The following is a 19203-nucleotide window of genomic DNA, read 5'->3' on the forward strand; positions in this document are numbered from 1 at the left end:
CCTGTCTGCCAACCAATTCTCTATCCATGACAATACCCTACCCCCAATACCATGTGTCTAATTTTGCCCACTAATCTCCTGTGTGGGACCTTATCAAAGACATTCTGAAAGTCCTGATACACTACATCCACTGGCTCTCCTTCATCCATTTTTCTTGTCACATCCTTAAAAAATTCCAGAAGATTAGTCAAGCAGGATTTCCCCTTCATAAATCCATGCTGACTTGGACCAATCCTTTTACTGCTATCCAAATGTGCCGTTATTACTTCTTTAATTGACTCCTGCATCTTCCCTCTCACCGATGGCAGGCTAACTGGTCTGTAATTCCCTGTTTTCTCTCTCGCTCCTTTCTTGAAAAGTGGAATAACATTAGCTGCCCTCCAATCCACAGGAACTGATCCTGAATCCTGATCCTGAATCTATAGAACATTGGAAAATGATCACCAATGCATCCATGATTTCTAGAGCCACCTCCTTGAGTGCCCTGGGATGCAGACCATCAAGCCCTGGGGATTTATCTGCCTTCAGTCCAATCAGTCTACCCAACACTATTTCTCGCCTAATGCAAATTTATTTCAGTTCCTCTGTCTCCCTTGATCCTCTGTCCTCTAGTACATCTGGGAGATTGTTTTGTGCCTTCCTTAGTGAAGACAGAACCAAAGTACCTGTTCAACTCTTCTGCCACTTCCTTGTTCCCCATAATAATTTCACCTGTTTCTGTCTTCAAGGGACCCACATTTGTCTTTACTAATCTTTTTCTCTTAACATACTTAAAGAAGCTTTTTCTCTACTTTTTTTTAATATTCTTGGCCAGCTTACCCTCGCACTTCATCTTTTCAGCACATATTGCCCTTTTTGTTACCTTCTGTTGTCTGAAAGTTTCCCAATTCTCTGGCTTCCCGCTACTCTTTGCTGTGTTATACATCTTTTTTTTAGTTTTATTCCATCCCTAACTTCCCTTGTCAGCCACGGTTGCTTCTTACTCCCCTTTAGAATCTTTCTTCCTCTTTGGAATGAAATGATCCTGCATCTTATGGATTATGCCCAGAAATTCCTGCCATTGCTGTTCCACCATCATTCCTGCTAGGATCCTTTTCTAGTCGACCGTGGCCAGCTCCTCTTTCATGCCTTCATAGTCCCCTTTGTTCAACTGCAACACTGACACTTCTGATTTAACCTTCTCCCTCTCAAATTGCAGATTAAAACGGATCATATTATGGTCACTACCTCCTAGCGGTTCCTTTACCTTGAGTTCCTTTATTAAATCTGGTTCATTAAACAACAATAAATCCAGAATTGCCTTCTCTCTGATAGGCTCCAGTACAAGCCTGCTCTAAGAATCCATCTCGGAGGCACTCTACAAACTCCAGGTCCAGAACCACCCTGATTTTCCCAGTCTACCTGCATGTTGAAGTCTCCCATAACCACAATGGCATTACCTTTGTTACAAGCCAATTTAAACTCCTGCTGCAACTTGCACCCAATATCCAGGCTACTGTTTGGGGGCCTGTAGTTAACTCCCATTAGTGTCTTCTTACCTTTACAATTCCACAACTCTATCCACAGTGACTGTACATCGTCAGTCCCCATGTCACCCCTCGCAAGGGACTGAATTTCATCCCTCACCAACAGAGCTACCCCACCTCCACTGCCCACCTGCCTGTCCTTTCTATAGGACTTATACATTTGAATGTTCAGTAATATTCAGAGAAAGAGAGAGAGCGAGAGAGAGGGACTAAGAAAAGGAGAGAAGGGAGAGAGAATCAGAAGCTATACTTACCCATTGACAAATACTCTGACAGTTACCTGCATTTTTGGTGGTCAGATACATAATCTTCTTTTTCCTTTTTCCACCCATACTCCCACATAATGCACCTGTTCACGAAATGAAATATGATACGATAATGGTTATAAATGCCCTAGATGCTTGAGGGAAATATTGAAATCTGCATCTCATACTGATTTAAGCAGTCCTCTTGTTAGCGTTAGCAAAATATTTAGTAGAGTAAATTAAGTTACCCTATCAACTATTTTTATCAATAGAGATTCCATCCATGTACACTGTCATCCCAGAAAATAAAACTCGCCAAGTCACAGTGCCTACCATATGTAGTTTGAATGCATTCACCCCACCCACCGACCAAATGGTTGCATGAATCTGAATGACCACTATTTCACATCTGGTGTGGGACCTCTTTTCAAGGGCTTCAGAATCCAATGCAACTTCTGTAAAGCAGTATAGAGTGAGGTTTGTTTCAAGCTTCAAACATTGTGTGGACGATTTCTGAGAACATGTATTAATCGTATTTGGAAATATTCTGTGCTAAATTGTGTGCTCTGGTTTTTTTTGTTGTCAGTTTTGCCAAAGACTAATGTTTTTAATGTACACACCCCACTGAAAAGATTGGAATATCATAAAACGACAAGGTTGATGTTGGAAAGTTCCATTCAAGCCAATGACCAAGCCTGCCAAGTCATGGTGGAAGAATGCTGTTGTGAAAGTAATATATAATTTGTTGACCTGACAAACCAGATGATTTCCTATGGATTTGTCCGGTAATCTGGGAAGACCATTATAAATCATACTTATTAATTTTCTGAATGTTGGAATCACTTTTTTGATTGAATGGCAGTGTAGACTTGATGGGCTGAATGGCCTAATTCTGCTCCTATTGATATTTGTTCTGCCCCAGGCTTTTGATTTCCTTTAGCACTGTTTTACCGACCCTAGTGGTGATTTGTTTGATCAGGAAGTAGGTCTCTTGTGACCTCTTGTGATCTCAAAGCGTGACCTCAAAGCGTGACCTCAAAGCAGCCATTTTGTCCTCAGGCAGTCCAAGAAGCAGACTTGTTTATCCGCTGCCATCCTTTCCTTTAAGCTTGTGAAAGCATCATCTGTAAGTTTCTGTGTTATGTAACCCTATATTCTAATTGTATTTGGTGATATTTGTGAGGAGAACGCTTTTGGCAACTTTGTAAGATTTATGTTGTAATTGCTGAAATGTTACATGTGCCTGGATGGTGTGGGGCCGATATGGGTTGAAATAGAAAGTAGGCCGGTCATGAAAACTACGTTGTATTTAAAGTGCATTATTGTAATTTAATGTACATTTATAGTAATAATTCAGACGTTTTTGGGTTATTTAAAATTCATGTAGTATGTAGCAGCAAGCCATAGCTACCTTGTCATTACACTTGTTCTAACACTATTGAATCGCATATGTATTTTGTTGTGTTATTCTACAGTTTCACTCTTGATTCATGAATGCACCTACAGGTGCATTTCTCACCGCCAGGCCCCAAGTGGTCAGGATGGGGGAACACACATCTAGCTCCCTCACCCTGAACATCGGATCCCCCCAGGGTTGTGTCCTTAGCCCCCTACTGTACTCCCTGTACACACATGACTGTGGGGCCAGGTTCAACTCAAACTCCATCATCAAGTTTGCTGATGACACTGTGGTGGTGGGCCGGATCTCCGACAACGATGAGAAGGCCTACCGGGAGGAGGTGGCTGATCTGGCACTCTGGTGTCAGGACAATAGCCTCCTCTTGAATGTCACTAAAACTAAGGAGCTGATTGTGGACTTTAGAAGGGCTAAACATCCAAGGACGTCCACGCCACTGGAGATAAATGGGTCTACTGTGGATAGGGTGAGCAGTTTTAAATACTTGGGAGTCCACATCACAGAGGATCTGACATGGTCAACGCACATTGCCGCACTGGTGGTTAAGGCAAAGCAGTGCCTTTACCACCTTAGACAGCTGAGGAAATTCAGAGTGTCTCTGAGGATCCTTCATTGCTTCAACTCTGGGGCTGTAGAGAGCATCCTGTCCGACAACATTACAGTCTGGTTTGGGAACAGCTTTGCCCAGGACAGGATGGCCCTGCAGAGAGTAGTGCGTTCGGCAGAACGCACCATGGGAACTACACTCGTCCCCCTGCAGGACCTATACATCAGGAGGTGCAGATCCAGAGCAAGTAAGATTATGAGGGACCCCTACCACCCCAGTAACGGACTGTTCCAGATGCTACGGTCAGGCAAACGCCTCCGCTGTAAATCTGTGAAAACGGAGAGGATGAGACGGAGTTTCTTCCCACAGGCCATCAGGACTGTCAATTTTTAAAACTCCAGAGACTAAATTTTGTCTACACTATAGTAACTTTATTAACTTTATTTATATGCTGTAACTGTAATTCTTTTTTGTGCAAAATCCGCAGGCATTGCCACTTTCGTTTCACTGCACATCGTGTATGTGTACGTGACAAATAAACTTGACTTGAACGGCATCTTAATAAAAGGCACAACTAAGATGATCCCCGACTCTTATGCATTTATTGGACGGAATTTGGCTGGCTGTTAAATTGTGTCACCACATAATGAGAACATTACAGTGAAAAGATGTCAATCCTACAAGTGAGGCAAGCCTCATGGTAGTAGACTGCATACAAATTCTGCATCATGTCTGAAGAAGGCAGACCAACGGCCCCTGCAGAGGAAGACAAGGCCATCGCCATGGCAGCGTCATCACTCTACACGATGGACCATACGTCAGAGGCGGGCTCAGGACGTTCTGGTTCATCAAGACTATCACGTCGATCTGGGTCATCAGCTGCTGCTGCAGCCGCCAAGGCACGCGCTCGTGCTGAAGCCGCACGGACACGTGCACAATTTACACAGAAGGAAAATGCGATCAAACTTGATCAAATTAAACTGGAGCCGACCCATCAGCTTGACCGGGCCAAATTAGAGGCAGACTTAGATATGTTACATCAGGAAAAGGAGGCAGCCGCGGCTCTGGTTCAAGCCGAAATACTAGAGGCAGCAGCGGCAGCAGAGCTCGATGAAGAGTTCCCGAGAAAGTCAAACCATGCCACCTCAGTGCAAAGCAGAATGGATCGTACGGGAGTCTAAGTAAGGGCACAAGCTCACTTCACTGAGAGGGCGAAAACAAACGCAGAACGCTTGTGCAAGAGAGAGCCGTCTTTCCAAAATCATCCCGATTCAGCCAATAGGAAGCAGCTCATTCATACACACTCTGCATACCAGGAAGGCATTTCAGCACATCCAAAGCTAACCAAGCTCGAGTCTCCCGACCCCTATCCATATCACTCCAGACATGGAGATGACCTCAGGGCAGGCTCACACCCAGTACCCCATCACCAGCCAGACTCTGGAGACATGTTAGACTTTGCTAGATTCTTAGCACGTCGTGAACTCATTAATACAGGTCTCACAAAGTTCGACGACCGACCAGGGACTTTCAGGGCATGGAAGTCAGCTTTCATCAACGCCATTCACGGCCTAGATCTTACAGCTGGCGAGGAACTGGATTTACTCACAAAATGGTTGGGCAAGGAATCATCAGAGCATGTGAGGAGAATTCGATCTGTCCACGTGTCTGACCCCAGTGCAGCTGTAGAAATGGCTTGGGGTAGGTTAGCTGAGTGTCATGGCGCACCCGAGATGATTGAAAATGCGCTTTTTAAGAAGCTGGACACCTTTCCTAAAATCTCTAACAGAGACTACACTAAGCTTAGAGAACTTGGAGACCTTCTTATGGAGCTACAAGCGGCCAAAGACGATGGACAAATGTTCCAAGTCTGGCTTATTTGGATACCGCAAGGGGAGTAAATCCGATTGGGGAGAAGCTGCCCCATTATCTACAAGAGAGGTGGATTACAAAGAGGAAAACTATGACTGCTTCCATTCTGGTATTTCACCAATTTCATCTGCCGTGAGGCAAAAGCGAGGAATGACCCTAGCTTCACCTTCCTCAGCAGCAACCCTACGAAAGATGACAAATTTACACCCAGGGACAACAGTCAGAGAATGGCCATTGCTGTTAACAAAATGGATGTCTTCCCCAAAACACCCTCCTACATAGATCCATTTCCCGAAGAAAATTACCCTGGTAAACACTGTCCTATTCATAATAAGCCTCACCCCTTGAGGAAGTGTCGAGGCTTCCGTATGAAGACACTGGAGGAGCGGAAAGCTTATTTGAAGGACAATGGCATCTGCTTCAGGTGCTGTGCATCTTCCTCTCATTTGGCAGGTAATTGCAATGCTGCGGTTAAGTGTACAGAGTGCGACAGTGAAAACCACAGCACTGCCCTCCATCCAGGTCCACCCCCTTCAGCTTCTCAAGCATCCAGCCCCTCTACAGGTCATGGCGGGGAGGAAGGAGCCTCGTCTTCATTACCATCCATGAACAGCGCATGTACAGAGGTCTGTGGCAAAGGTCTTACAGCCAGGTCCTGTTCAAAGATTTGTTTGGTCCAAGTCTATCCAAAGGGTAGACGGGAGAATGCAGTGAAGATGTACGCAATGCTCGACGATCAAAACAACCGATCGCTAGCAAAGTCAGAGTTTTTTGAGCACTTTCACATCAACAGTAAAGCATCTCCTTACTCATTGAAGACCTGTGCCGGCATCACAGACACAGCCGGGAGAAGAGCTGACGGTTATCAGATCGAGCATGTCCATGGTGGAGTTAGTCTGTCACTCCCAACATTGATAGAATGTAATGAAATACCGGATAACAGATCTGAGATACCTACACCTGAGGCTGCCCGTTACCACCCACACTTGAAGTTCATTGCCCCAGAAATCCCAGAACTGGATGAGAAAGCTCAAATCCTCCTTCTGCTAGGCCACGACATCTTGAGAGTCCACAAGGTGAGGAAGCGAGTGACGGGCCTCACGACGCCCCCTTTGGCCTCAAGCTGGACCTGGGGACGGTTCTAGTAGGTGATGTATGTTTGGGCAGCTCTCATATGCCACGGGTGCAATGCTTCAGAACCAGTGTGTTAGAGAATGGCAGGCCTTCAACCTTCACACCGTGCGAAAACCACATCCATCTCAAAGAGAAGCTGAGCATCAGAGATGACAAACATGGGTTTCATCATGCCTTCAAAGGTGAGTTGACAGGCAAAACAGACAAAGATCATGCTTCACGATCCGTTCCTGCCTTTCAACTTCAGAATATAAGTTGGCTTACAGGGCCAGATTTCCTCTACAAGCCATCCACATGTCACCTTACCACACAAGCCTCCTTCCAACTGGTAAGTCCAGAGATCGACTCTGAGATTCGCCCTCAGCCCCAAGTCACCACATCTTCCACCAGTGTGAAAGACAGACAACTTGGTTCAGAACGCTTTGAGCGTTTCTCCACGTGGGACAGTTTGCTGAAGGGAATCGCTTCACTTATCCATGTAGCCCGCTCTTCCAAGTCCTCCGCTGTCAATCGATCACACAGATGCACTGGTTGGCACCAGTCTGAACAACCGCATCCTCAAGGGGAACTAGTTCAAGCCAAGACTGTAGCCATCCTCTCTGTTCAAAGGTCAGTTTTCCCCGAGGAATACAACGTTCTCATGGAAAAGAGAAACATTCCCAAGAATAGTCCTCTGGCTATGTTGAATCCTGTTCTCGATGAGAATGGACTAATAAGAGTTGGCGGTCGTCTGGCACATGCACAACTGAACAGTGAAGAAAGGAATCCTGTTGTCTTACCAGGCCGCCACCACATCTCCACCTATTGATACGTCACTATCATAACCGAGTCCAGCACCAGGGCCGCCTGTTCACTGAGGGAGCTGTGCGCACCGCGGGATTCTGGCTGATCGGTGGTAAGACATGTGTCAGCAGTGTTCTTCACAAATGCCTCGTATGCAGGAAGCTCCGTGGGTAAAACCAACACCAGGTGATGGCCAACCTACCAGAGGAACGAGTTAGCACATCTCCTCCATTCTCATATGTCGGCCTGGATGTGTTTGGTCCTTTCACAGTCACCGCACGCAGAACTAGAGGAGGGCATGCTCATGGCAAGCGCTGGGCTGTGCTTTTCTCTTGTATGAGCACCAGAGCAGTCCATATTGAAGTTATCGAGACGATGGAGACTTCAAGCTGCATTAATGCTCTCCGAAGGTTCTTTGCTATTCGAGGACCTGCAAGGCAGTTGCGCTCTGACTGTGGGACAAACTTTGTAGGAGCAAGCAAAGAACTGGGATTCCACAAGATGGCGAAGGAACCAGTGGTTCAGGAATACCTGAGGGACCACTCTTGGGAATTCAATCCGCCCCATGCCTCCCACATGGGAGGGGCCTGGGAGCATATGATAGGGATTGTCCGAAGGATACTGGACTCTATATTGATGTAGGTCAAGTCACAACCTCTCTCTCATGAGGTTCTCTGCACATTCATGGCAGAAATCTCTGCGATAATCAATGCAAGACCATTGACTCCTGTGTCTACCGACCCAGATTCACCCTTGATACTTAGCCCAGCCATGCTACTTACCCAAAAGGTTGGATTACCTCCTCCAATGGGAGTGTTCTCAGAAGGAAACCACTTCAGACAGAAATGGAAATGGGTGCAGAGTCTTGCTGACCAGTTCTGGTATCGCTGGAGCGTGAATATCTTCCACTCTGCAGACCCGCCGCAAATGGAAGTCAACACAGCCGGACATTCAGAAGGGAAACCTTGTTCTGATGAGAGACGCTGAAGTAGCGCGCAATGAGTGGCCGATGGCACTTGCCTCAGATGTCTTTACAAGTCCAGATGAGAAGGTACGCAAGATACAAATCAAGGTTTCCAAGGGAGGATCGTGCAAGACATACCTCAGACCGGTCACGGAAGTCGTCCTTCTGTTGTCAAGGAAAGACCAAGATAGCTACCTAGTTATGACATCTTATAGATGCCAGACGGGGAGTGTTCTGCCCCAGGCTTTGGAGTTCCTTTAGCACTGTTTTACCGCCCCCAGTGGTGATTTGTTTGATCAGGAAGTAGGTCTCTCGTGACCGCAAAGCGTGACCGCAAAGCGTGACCGCAAAGCGTGACCTCAAAGCGTGACCTCAAAGCGTGACCTCAAAGCGTGACCTCAAAGCGGCCATTTTGTCCTCAGGCAGTCCAAGAAGCAGACTTGTTTATCCGCTGCCATCCTTTCCTTTAAGCTTGTGAAAGCATCATCTGTAAGTTTCTGTGTTATGTAACCCTATATTCTAATTGTATTTGGTGGTATTTGTGAGGAGAACGCTTTTGGCAACTTTGTAAGATTTATGTTGTAATTGCTGAAATGTTACATGTGCCTGGATGGTGTGGGGCCGAAATGGGTTGAAATAGAAAGTAGGCCGGTCATGAAAACTACGTTGTATTTAAAGTGCATTATTGTAATTTAATATACATTTATACATTTTTGAGGTTATTTAAAATTCATGTAGTATGTAGCAGCAAGCCATAGCTACCTTGTCATTACACTTGTTCTAACACTATTGAATCGCTTATGTATTTTGTTGTGTTATTCTACAGTTTCACTCTTGATTCACGAATGCACCTACAACGGCATCTTAATAAAAGGCACAACTAAGATGATCCCCGACTCTTATGCATTTATCGGACGGAGTTTGGCTGGCTGTTAAATTGTGTCGCCACATAATGAGAACAGTACAATATTGCTTTTGGTTTATTATTGTCACCTGTACTGCGACACAGTGAAAAGCTTTGTGTGTTATCCAGTCAACTCAAGCCATACACGTACAACAGGCAATGCAAAAAGAAAAATACTCGAGTGCAAAATATAGTGTCACAGTGTTAAGGTGTTACAATTACAGAGAATGCTACTCGCTATATTTTGCACTCTGGTATTTTCCCCTTTGCACTACCTGTTGTACTTGCGTATGAGTTGATTGTACTCAGCACAGTACTTTCGTTAAGTAGTGTGGGAATGCGTTGGTTTATTGATTTGACTGAATTGATTCATGTTCATAACTTACAGGAGCAGAATTAGGCCATTCGGCCCATCTAGTCTACTCCTACATTCAATCGTGCCTGATCTATCTACCTTTCCCTCTCAACAACATTCTCTTGCCTTCTCCCCACACACCTGACACCCCATACTAATCAAGAAATAATCAAGGAATCAAGATACAGAGTGGAAACATGCCCCTTGGCCCTCAAGGTCCACACTGACCATTGATTGACTATCGTACAGCGCTTACCTGAAGGTGCAGAAAAATCCCAATCTCGCTTGACGAAAGCTTTCCTCTTTTCCTCCAACAGCTGGCTGGGGATAAGGCCCGCACTCCCTCCCTCCTTCACATGGCAGGCCTTGAAGAGAAGAGGACAGGGAAGGGTTACTAAATCTCTACCTGGTGCCTTTAATTAGCATCCTGAAGTTCAACTTATTGTAGCAAAATCCAGGAAGGGGAGTTTCTGAGGCCTCCTGCCCAGTGAAATCGGGGCTGTGGTAACATCAACATGGTTGGTTAGAACAACTGCTCCATTAGTGTGGGCAATGATATTCTCAAAAACAGAGTCCTCTTAAAATACAAGCAAAGGTGCTAAGTGTATACATAAAAATCCATAGTGATCGATTTATACAGCATAACCCAGTGGTGTGAATATTGATTTCTCTAATTTATAAACTCTTGCATTCCCTCTCTCCATCCCTCCCCCACCCTAGTTGTCCTGCCAGTTTCACTGTTCGTATCCCTTCGTTATCACCTCCTCCACAGCCAACCATGGACCATTGTGGGCTCCTGGGCCATCGGTGCCAGTTCTGATTTGTTCTGTACCTTTTCATGCCTCTAGTTTCCCTCTGCCCTGACTCTCAGTCTGCAGAAGGGTCTCGATCCAAAACGTCACCTATTCCTTTTCTCCAGAGATGCTGCCTGACCCGAAGAGTTACTCCAGCAATTGCGTCTAACTTCACAGAAACAGGCCCTTTAGCCCAACTTGTCCATGCCAACTAAGCTGCTTCACATTAGCCATTTTAGGGTGCAATCATACCCTTGTTCAGTTTTTAAAAGACTTTACTGCAAAGAATAACAATTTATGAGGGCATATAAATAGAATGGACAGTCAGAAACGTTTTTCCAAGATATAAATGTCAAAGATTAGCGGGTATAGCTTTAAGGTGAAAGGGGAAAAGTTTAAAGGAGTTGTGCAGGCCGTGTTTTTTTCTTAAACACAGAGTGGTGGATGCCTGGAACGCGTTAACAGAGGAGGTGGTGGAACCAGATACAATAGTGGTGTTTTAGATTTAGATTTAGAAATACAGCGCGGAAACTGGCCCTTTGGCCCACCGGGTCCGCGCCGCCCAGCGATCCCTGCACATTAACACTATCCTACACACTAGGGACAATTTTTACATTTACCCAGTCAATTAACCTACATACCTGTACGTCTTTGGAGTGTGGGAGGAAACCGAAGATCTCGGAGATAAACCCACGCAGGTCACGGAAAAAACGTACAAACTCTGTACAGACGGCGCCCGTAGTCAGGATCGAACCTGAGTCTCCGGCGCTGCATTCGCTGTAAGGCAGCAACTCTACCGCTGCGCCACCGTGCCAGGTAATGGATGGATATGGATGAAGTGCAGGCAGAGAGGATTAGTTTCGGTAAGTGTCATGTTTGGCACAGAGATTGTGGGGTGAACTGTTCTATGTTCCAGTATGCTGCATTTGGATTTCACTGTGTGGTTTCCTCTAAATAGGCGACACCAATTGCCGATTCAGTCCACAATGCAAATCTTGAGTTTCCAGCCACTTTAGCTCACCACCCACCTTCCATTCTGACTTATGACCTCCTGTGCAGTTCCAGTGAGGTCCCACACAGCATGCCTGTGCAACAATACTGCAACGTCCACGTTCCATATTAATCTCTGGAATCAATATCAACCTCAATAACTTCAGAGCCATAGCGTGGTGGAGTCATGCCGCATGGAAACAGGCCCTTCAGCCCAGCCCAACTTGCCCATGCCGACCAAGCTGCCCCATCTACACGTCCCACCTGCCCGTGTTTGGCCCATATCCCTCTAAACCTTTCCTGTCCGTGTACCTGTCCAGATAATACAATACAATACAATATATCTTTATTGTCATTGTACAGGGGTACAACGAGATTGGGAATGCGCCTCCCATACGATGCAATAAATTAATTAGCTAATCAGTATTAATTTAAACAACCCAATGAAACAAATTAGAAACAGTTTTAAAACAGAATAAAGTGCAAGTAGCTCTGTGCCGGATCACTGTGCGATGTGACCATCCAGCTCAGCAGGACCGGTTCATGACAGCTATGCCCTGGGGATGAAGCTGTTCCTGAGTCTGGGGGTGCGGGCGTAGAAGGCCTTGTATCGTCTGACCGATGATAGAAGTTCGAACAGACTATTGTGTGTAAATTTAGCCATCTGTAATGCTGCAGTACCTTAGTTTGTGTGTCACTACTGTTGCTGCCTGAGGTGTTGGGTGTATTGCCAACATTCTTGATTTCAACCAAGAGCTCTTCCTGGAATAGTTATTTTATGTGACTGGTTCTTTCATTCTCAAATGATACATAAATCAAACAGATCCTTCCCCACCCTTTTTCCTCCTGTTTTGTTCTCCACGTCACTGATTTACACGCAGTCTTTGGCTTGAAAGGTTTATCATTCCACAAATGCAGTCTGAACTGCTGAGCATTTTCTGTTTTTTAACACGTAGTTAGGGGCTCCACATTTTCAGCCTTTTTAATCAAAACCAAGCATTAATTACCATCAGACTGCTAATCAGGAATCAGAATTAACTGTGTAGGAAGGAACTGCAGATGCTGATTTACACTGAAGATAGACACAAAAAGCTGGAGTAACTCAGCGGGACAGGCAGCATCTCTGGAGAGAAAGAATGGGTAACATTTCGGGTCGAGACCCTTCTTCGGGTCTCAACCCGAAACGTCTCCCATTCCTTCTCTCCAGAGATGCTACCTGTCCCGCTGAAAAAAAAAAAAAACTAATACGCGTTGATCATTATTCCTTCAGGATCTGAACCTTGGAGATATTTTTCGTTTAACGGCAAATGAATCATTTCAATGTGCAGGCCTGGAGAACGAGTGGCATTGAATGCCAGCTTTAAAACCCAAGCTCAATTGAGAAAACTGAATTCTAATGGAACGAGCTCAATGATTCTGCTCTCGTCCAGGCCCCACTTCAAGGTTTCTCGTGATAGCATTCTACTATATTAAAAGTGTTAGTTTCTGAAGATTCCTCCACTGTCAGAAGTTCCCGAGTGATGAGCTGAAGGGTTCAAATAAATCACATGGCAACGGCTGTGATTCTGAATTAGCAATGACCTTGTGGAGTCATTATTTCTTATCTGACAATCCCTGCCAATGGTGAGACTTATTACTTACTAATTATTCAACTCATTTGGCTCATTTATCAACTGCTGTATATTGACTGACAAGGAGATACATGCTGGTTTGAACCAAATACAGACGCAAAAAGCTGGAGTAACTAAAATGCAAACATTGCAGTGGATCTTGTGGTGAAACAATAGCAGAGTGGCAGAAACCAGCATTATTACCTGCCACCAGTTGAGGTCCTCCTGATTGACAATCTGCAATATATCGCCATAAGTGAACTTCAAGCCAGCTTCTTTGCAAGGGATCAGGTTATCGTTGACCGGTTCGTACTCAAAGTGGCATTTCACATACACCTGGAAGGAATTAAAAAGTTACTTTTCGTTACTTCGACGTTCTCTTCAACAAACATGGCATTAAAACAAGGAATTGATGTTATATAGCACCTTTGATATAGTAAGGCATTGTTATGGAAAGGTTAGGGATAGGTTTGGCAGCTGCAAAATTGCTATCAATTATGAGAAACGAAAGCAGGAATGTGCAGGTGACTTAATAACAACATTTCAAAGATATTAGGACAGGTACACAGATCGGAAAGGTTTAGAGGGATGTTGACCAAACATGGAGGTGGCACAGTGGCACAGCGGTAGAGCTGCTGCCTTACAGCGCCAGTGACCTGCGTTTGGTCCTGACCTTGGGTGCTGTCTGTCTGTAGTTTGCACGTTCTCCCCGTGGCTGCATAGGTTTCGTCCGGGTGCTCCAGTTCCCTCCCAAAGACATGCGGGTTTGAAGGTTAATCGGTCCCGGTAAGTTCTCCCTGATGTGTAGGAAGTGGATGAAAAAGTGGGATAACATAGAACTAGAGCGAACGGGTGTTTGATGGTCAGCCTGAACTTGGTGGGCCAAAGGGCCTTTTCCAAGCTGTATCTCTAAAACTAAAACTAGAACGGGCAAGTGGTACGAGCTGGGATGGGGTGCTTCGGTCGGCATGGACAATTGGGTCGAACAGCCTATTTCTGTGCTGTACAACTCTATGACTATGGTTAGATAGGTGGAGTTCTTAGTTGGTACAAAGGGGTGAAGCAAGGTCAGGGAGGGGCTTGAAGACCAGGAAGAGAATTAGAAAATCAAGAAGTAACCAGACCAGAATCAACATGTTTTGGCACTGCGGTGCCGTTTGTGGAACCAGTGCCTCAAGCCTTGGTGACCTGGCTTCAACCCTGACCTCAGGTGCGGTCTGTGTTGCATTCTCCCTGTGACTGTAGAGATACAGCATGGAAACAGGCCCCTCGGCCCACCAAGTACACATTGGTTCTATGTTATTTCACTTTCGCACTCACTCCCGACAATTTACAGAGGCCAATTAACCTGCAAACCCGCACGTCTTTGGGATATGAGAAGAAGCCAGAACACCCAGGGGACACCCAGGGGAAACCCCATACGGTCACAGGAGTACGTGCAACCCCCATACACACAGTACCAGAGGTCACTAGCAAACCTGAGTTTCTGCCGCTGTAGGGGTTGGATATTTACCTGACTTGGGGTCTTGCATAAGGAGTCACAGTCTCAGGAATTGGGATAAAATATTGTGTTTTAAGATAAAAGAGTTCTCTTCACTCAGAGTGGTGAACGAGATAGATTCTCCAGTACATCAAGAGGTGGAGGCCAAGTTTCTGAATATATTTCAGGCAATGGGTAAATATCTGGGCACTAAAGGTATCGAGGGTACAAGGAGAAAAAGTAAGAATGGCATTGACATAAAGGATTAGTCACGGACAAACTGAAGGGCTGCAAAATCTACTCCTGCTCTTTGTCTTCATGTTTCTATGATGAAGTTGAACCTAAACATAATACCCTATAATTTAAAGATAGACACAAAATGCAGGAGTAACTCAGCGGATCAGATAGCATCCCTGGAGAAAATGGATAGGTGACGTTTTGGGTCTGAAGAAGAGTCTCGATGCAAAACGTCACCTATCCAATTTCACCAGAGATGCAGCCTGTTCCACTGAGTTACTCCAGCATTTTGTGTCTATTTTTGGTACAAACCAACATCTGCAGTTCCTTGTTATTACCCCGTAATCTCTTTATGCTTCTAGCCCCTTTTAACCCATCATCCGACCATTTCCTCCACAGATGCTGCCCGACCCAGTTCCTCCAGCACTTTGTGTTTTGTTCAAGATTCCAGTCATCTGCGGTTTCTTGTGACTCCAGCTTTTTACATCTGTTTTGTTTATAATCTTTTCAGTTTCATTGTCTTCCAAATCTTTGCAACTTGGTTCATCCCATTTTTATCTATTAAACAAATCCATCAGCTGGTCCTCAAACTAAAGATGCAGATGGAACGAGCTGCCAGAGGAGGTCGTTGAGGCAGGGACTTTTGCAACGTTTAACAAACAATTAGACTGGTACATGGAGAGGACAGGTTTGGAGGGATATGGGCCAAACACAGGCAGGTGGGACTAGTGCAGATGGGACGTGTTGGTCGGGTTGAACAGCGAGCCGGGGCTAGTCCTCGCCTCAATCCTCACCTCCCTACCTTCCTACTATGCACGGTGGCGCAGCGGTAGAGTTGCTGCCTTACAGCGAATGCAGCGCCGGAGACCCGGGTCCCATCCCGACTACGGGTGCTTTCTGCACGGAGTTTGTACCTTCTCCCCGTGACCTGCGTGGGGTTTTCTCCAAGATCTTCAGTTTCCAAACTCCAAAGACGTACAGGTTAGAAACTTAATTGGCTTGGTAAATGTAAAAATTGTCCCCAGTGGGTGTAGGATAGTGTTAATGTGAGGGGATCGCTGGTCGGCGCGGACCCGGTGGGCGGAAAGGGCCTGTTTCCCCGCTGTATCTCTAAACTATACCCCCAAACAAGCACAGGACGGGCCCTGCCTGGTCTGTGTCAGATGTTTGGACCGGGGCGCAATTTCAGCGCTTACCATAGGCGCTATTTTCCGTCGATGCGTCGCTGGGTTCTCACCTGGCGTGGAGGGTGTGGTTCTTGGTAGCTGGGCAGGATCTTAAGGATGACGCTTCCACTGGCATTCTGCAGCATCTCCTGCAAGACCTTTGGATCATTCCCAACCTCTTTTCCGTTGACCTCCTTGATGATGTCCCCTACGTGAAGGAGACCTTGTTGGTCGATCATGCCTCCATGGAGGATTCGAGCAATCACAAGCTCACTGTTCTCCACCCTGAACGTCACACCCTGGAGAGAATTGTTACTGCTCATTATTGACTATCAGCCACTCATCCAACAGAGATATTCCTTTCTTTTAGAATGAGAACATTTTGTAACTGCAGCTACATTTTGAATTAACGATTCAACGAGGCAACGTTCGCTTAAAGCCTCAGAGGCTATCACGTCAAATATTTGAAGTTTTTCTCAGCTGTCATTTTATTCACTAAAATTTTTTTTTGACTTCAGTGACCATTCCACAAGACTAGCTCAGGCTGTTACATATGTGGCGCCGCTCCACCCTCGCGTGCCGCTCCGAACCCCGTTAACGGCAGACACGTCAAGACACCAGGGGAACTCTATCCTTGTTCTGTCTGGGGAGAGGGGGAGTGAGAGCATGACTGTAGGACACAGAGGAAATGTGGTGAGGGATCTACCGATGATAGCAAAGGGGCACCATGTTTTCTGAAGAACGAGGGCATTTCAGATGTCCAACAGTGGAAAGCTTCATCTTGGGAGCAGGTGCAGTGGGGACGGAGAAATTGAGAGTCGGGGGGGAGACGGGGATTTTGCAAGAGGCAGGGTGGGAGGAGGTGTAGTCCAGATAACTGTGGTAGTCGGTTGGATTTTAGTAGACGTCAGTCGATACATAGACTGTCCACTACGATGAAGCCAGAGAGATCAAGTAAGGTGTCAGAGATAGTCCAGGTGAATTTGAGGGCAAGGCAGGTCAGTGATAAATTTTATGAAATCAAGAGGTTCTGCCGAGCTTTGGTTTCCGACTAATGTCTGGTTTATGCAACATCCCAGTTGAAGCCAGGCTGTTGGACCTGGAGGGCAAGGTGTGGTGGAGACGCCCTTCAAAATAAGGGAAGGGATTCCACACCAGTGGCAAGCGTAGGGGGTAATTTTATGTAATTGGTGTATTGAATATAATTATTGAATGCATGTATGTATAACCTCCGAGAATGTCGGATGGAGTTTTGGAAGGAATAAGTTTTGTATATATTTATTTCTTGAATAAAGTATTTTTTGATTTAAAAAAAAGTTGTTGCAGTACCTGCCTCAACTAGCTCCTCTGGCAGCTCATTCCATGTACCCACAACTCTCTAAGTCAGAAATGTTGTCACATAGGTTTTATTAAATCTTTCACCTCACACCTTAAATCTATTTCCTCTGGTTCCTGATTACCCAACTCTGGGTAAAAGACTCTGTGTATTTACACCTATCTATTTCCTTCATGATCTTGTACACCTCTATAAGATCACCCCTCATCATCCTGCGCCCCAAGAAATAAATGAAACCTCATCAGCACCTTGTACAGCTGTAACATAACATCACGACTTCTATGGATATGGATATGGCTGCACACCTCTGCTCAGTCTGCCTAAACCCACCTGATCGCCTGGTTGCTAAACAATTTAACTCCCCCTCCCATTCTCATACTGACCTTTCTGTCCTGGGCCTCCTCCACTGTCAGAGCGAGGCCCAGCATAAATTGGAGGAACAGCACCTCATATTTCACTTGGGCAGCTTACACCCCAGCGGTATGAATATTGACTTCTCTAACTTCAAGTAACCCTTGCTTTCCCTCTCGCTACATCCCTCTGCCTTCCCAGTTCTCCAACCAGCCTGACTGTCCCCCTGATTAAATGTTATCTCTGTATGCTTCGTTGTCACCTTGTCCCAGCTACAAAGATCTATTCTACATTTTCCTTGATCTCCTTTGATGTCTCATTTTCACACCTGACCTTTCCTTATCTCTGTGTCCCTCTCCCCTGACTCTCAGTCTGAAGAAGGGTCTCAACCCGAAAAGTCACCCATTCCTTCTATCCAGAGATGCTGCTTGTCCTGCAGTTACTCCAACATTTTGGGTCTAGCTCCAAAGACGTACAGGTATGTAGGTTAATTGACTGGGTAAAATGTAAAAATTGTCCCTAGTGTGTGTAGGATAGTTTTACTGTGCAGGGATCGCTGGGCGGCGCGGACTCGGTGGGCCGAAGGGCCTGTTTCCACGCTGTATCTCTAATTCTAAAAAAATCTAAAATCTAGCTATGGTGTAAATCAGCATCTGCAGTTCCTTCCTACACATTACAACTTCTATACTCAATACCCTGATTGATGAAGGCCAATATGCCAAAAGCCTCTATCTACCTCTATCGCCAAGGAACTATATACCTGCACTCCAAGATCCCTCTGCTCTGCAACACTCTCCTGTGCGCTGGCATTCACTGCAAAGGTCCTGCCTTGGATGAGCTTCCCAAAATGTAACACCTCACATCATCTGCTTTAACTTCAGAGTTGTGACGCTGTGGAACTCTGTCAGAAGGCAGTGGAGGCCAATTCCCTGGATGCTTTCAAGAGAGAGTTAGATAGAGCTCTTAAGGATAGCGGAGTCAAGGGATATGGGGAGAAGGCAGGAACGGGGTACTGATTGTGGATGATCAGCCATGATCACGGTGAATGGCGGTGCTGGCTCTAATGGCCGAATAGCCTACTCCTGCACCCATTGTCTATTGTCTAAACTCCATTGACCATTCTTCGGCCTAATTGCCCAACTGATCAAGAACCTGCTGTAAAGTTTTGCTATCCACGATACTATCTACTTTTAGTCGTCTGTAAACTTACTAATCAAGCCTTCCGCATTCACGTGTAAATCGTTGATATAAACCACAATCAAAAATGGGTCCAGCTCCAAATCCTGGGCTACAACACTAGTCACAGGCCTCAATTAAGGTTAGGTTTCTTCTTCTTGCGTTTGCGGCAGAAGAAATTATGTAACGCCCTCCAGGCGCTGTAGCCATTGCAATGTGCTGTTGTCGAGGGGCCGTGAGGTCTACCCCTCCACCAGGGGGGCGGAGGACAGCGCAGTCGAAAATGACGTGCTGCGCTGTTTGCTGGTCTGCTCCA

At 45.8% G+C, this 19203-nt stretch overlaps 1 protein-coding gene across 10 annotated transcripts in view; it reads right to left on the reverse strand.

Moving 5' to 3' along the window:
• mpp2b (MAGUK p55 scaffold protein 2b) overlaps positions 1-19203 on the reverse strand; it is a 466432-nt gene that overhangs the window by 27514 nt on the left and 419715 nt on the right. For all 10 annotated transcript variants that reach the window (XM_078424664.1, XM_078424659.1, XM_078424665.1 and 7 more), the window contains 4 exons: positions 16096-16323; positions 13346-13477; positions 10004-10112; positions 1807-1875 (listed from right to left, as the gene is read on the reverse strand). In XM_078424664.1, the coding sequence (XP_078280790.1) occupies positions 1807-1875; positions 10004-10112; positions 13346-13477; positions 16096-16323 (538 nt within the window). The remainder of the gene's footprint in view (positions 1-1806; positions 1876-10003; positions 10113-13345; positions 13478-16095; positions 16324-19203) is intronic.

This window comes from Rhinoraja longicauda, chromosome 29, assembly GCF_053455715.1.
Source record: "Rhinoraja longicauda isolate Sanriku21f chromosome 29, sRhiLon1.1, whole genome shotgun sequence".
Classification (NCBI taxonomy): domain Eukaryota; kingdom Metazoa; phylum Chordata; class Chondrichthyes; order Rajiformes; family Arhynchobatidae; genus Rhinoraja; species Rhinoraja longicauda.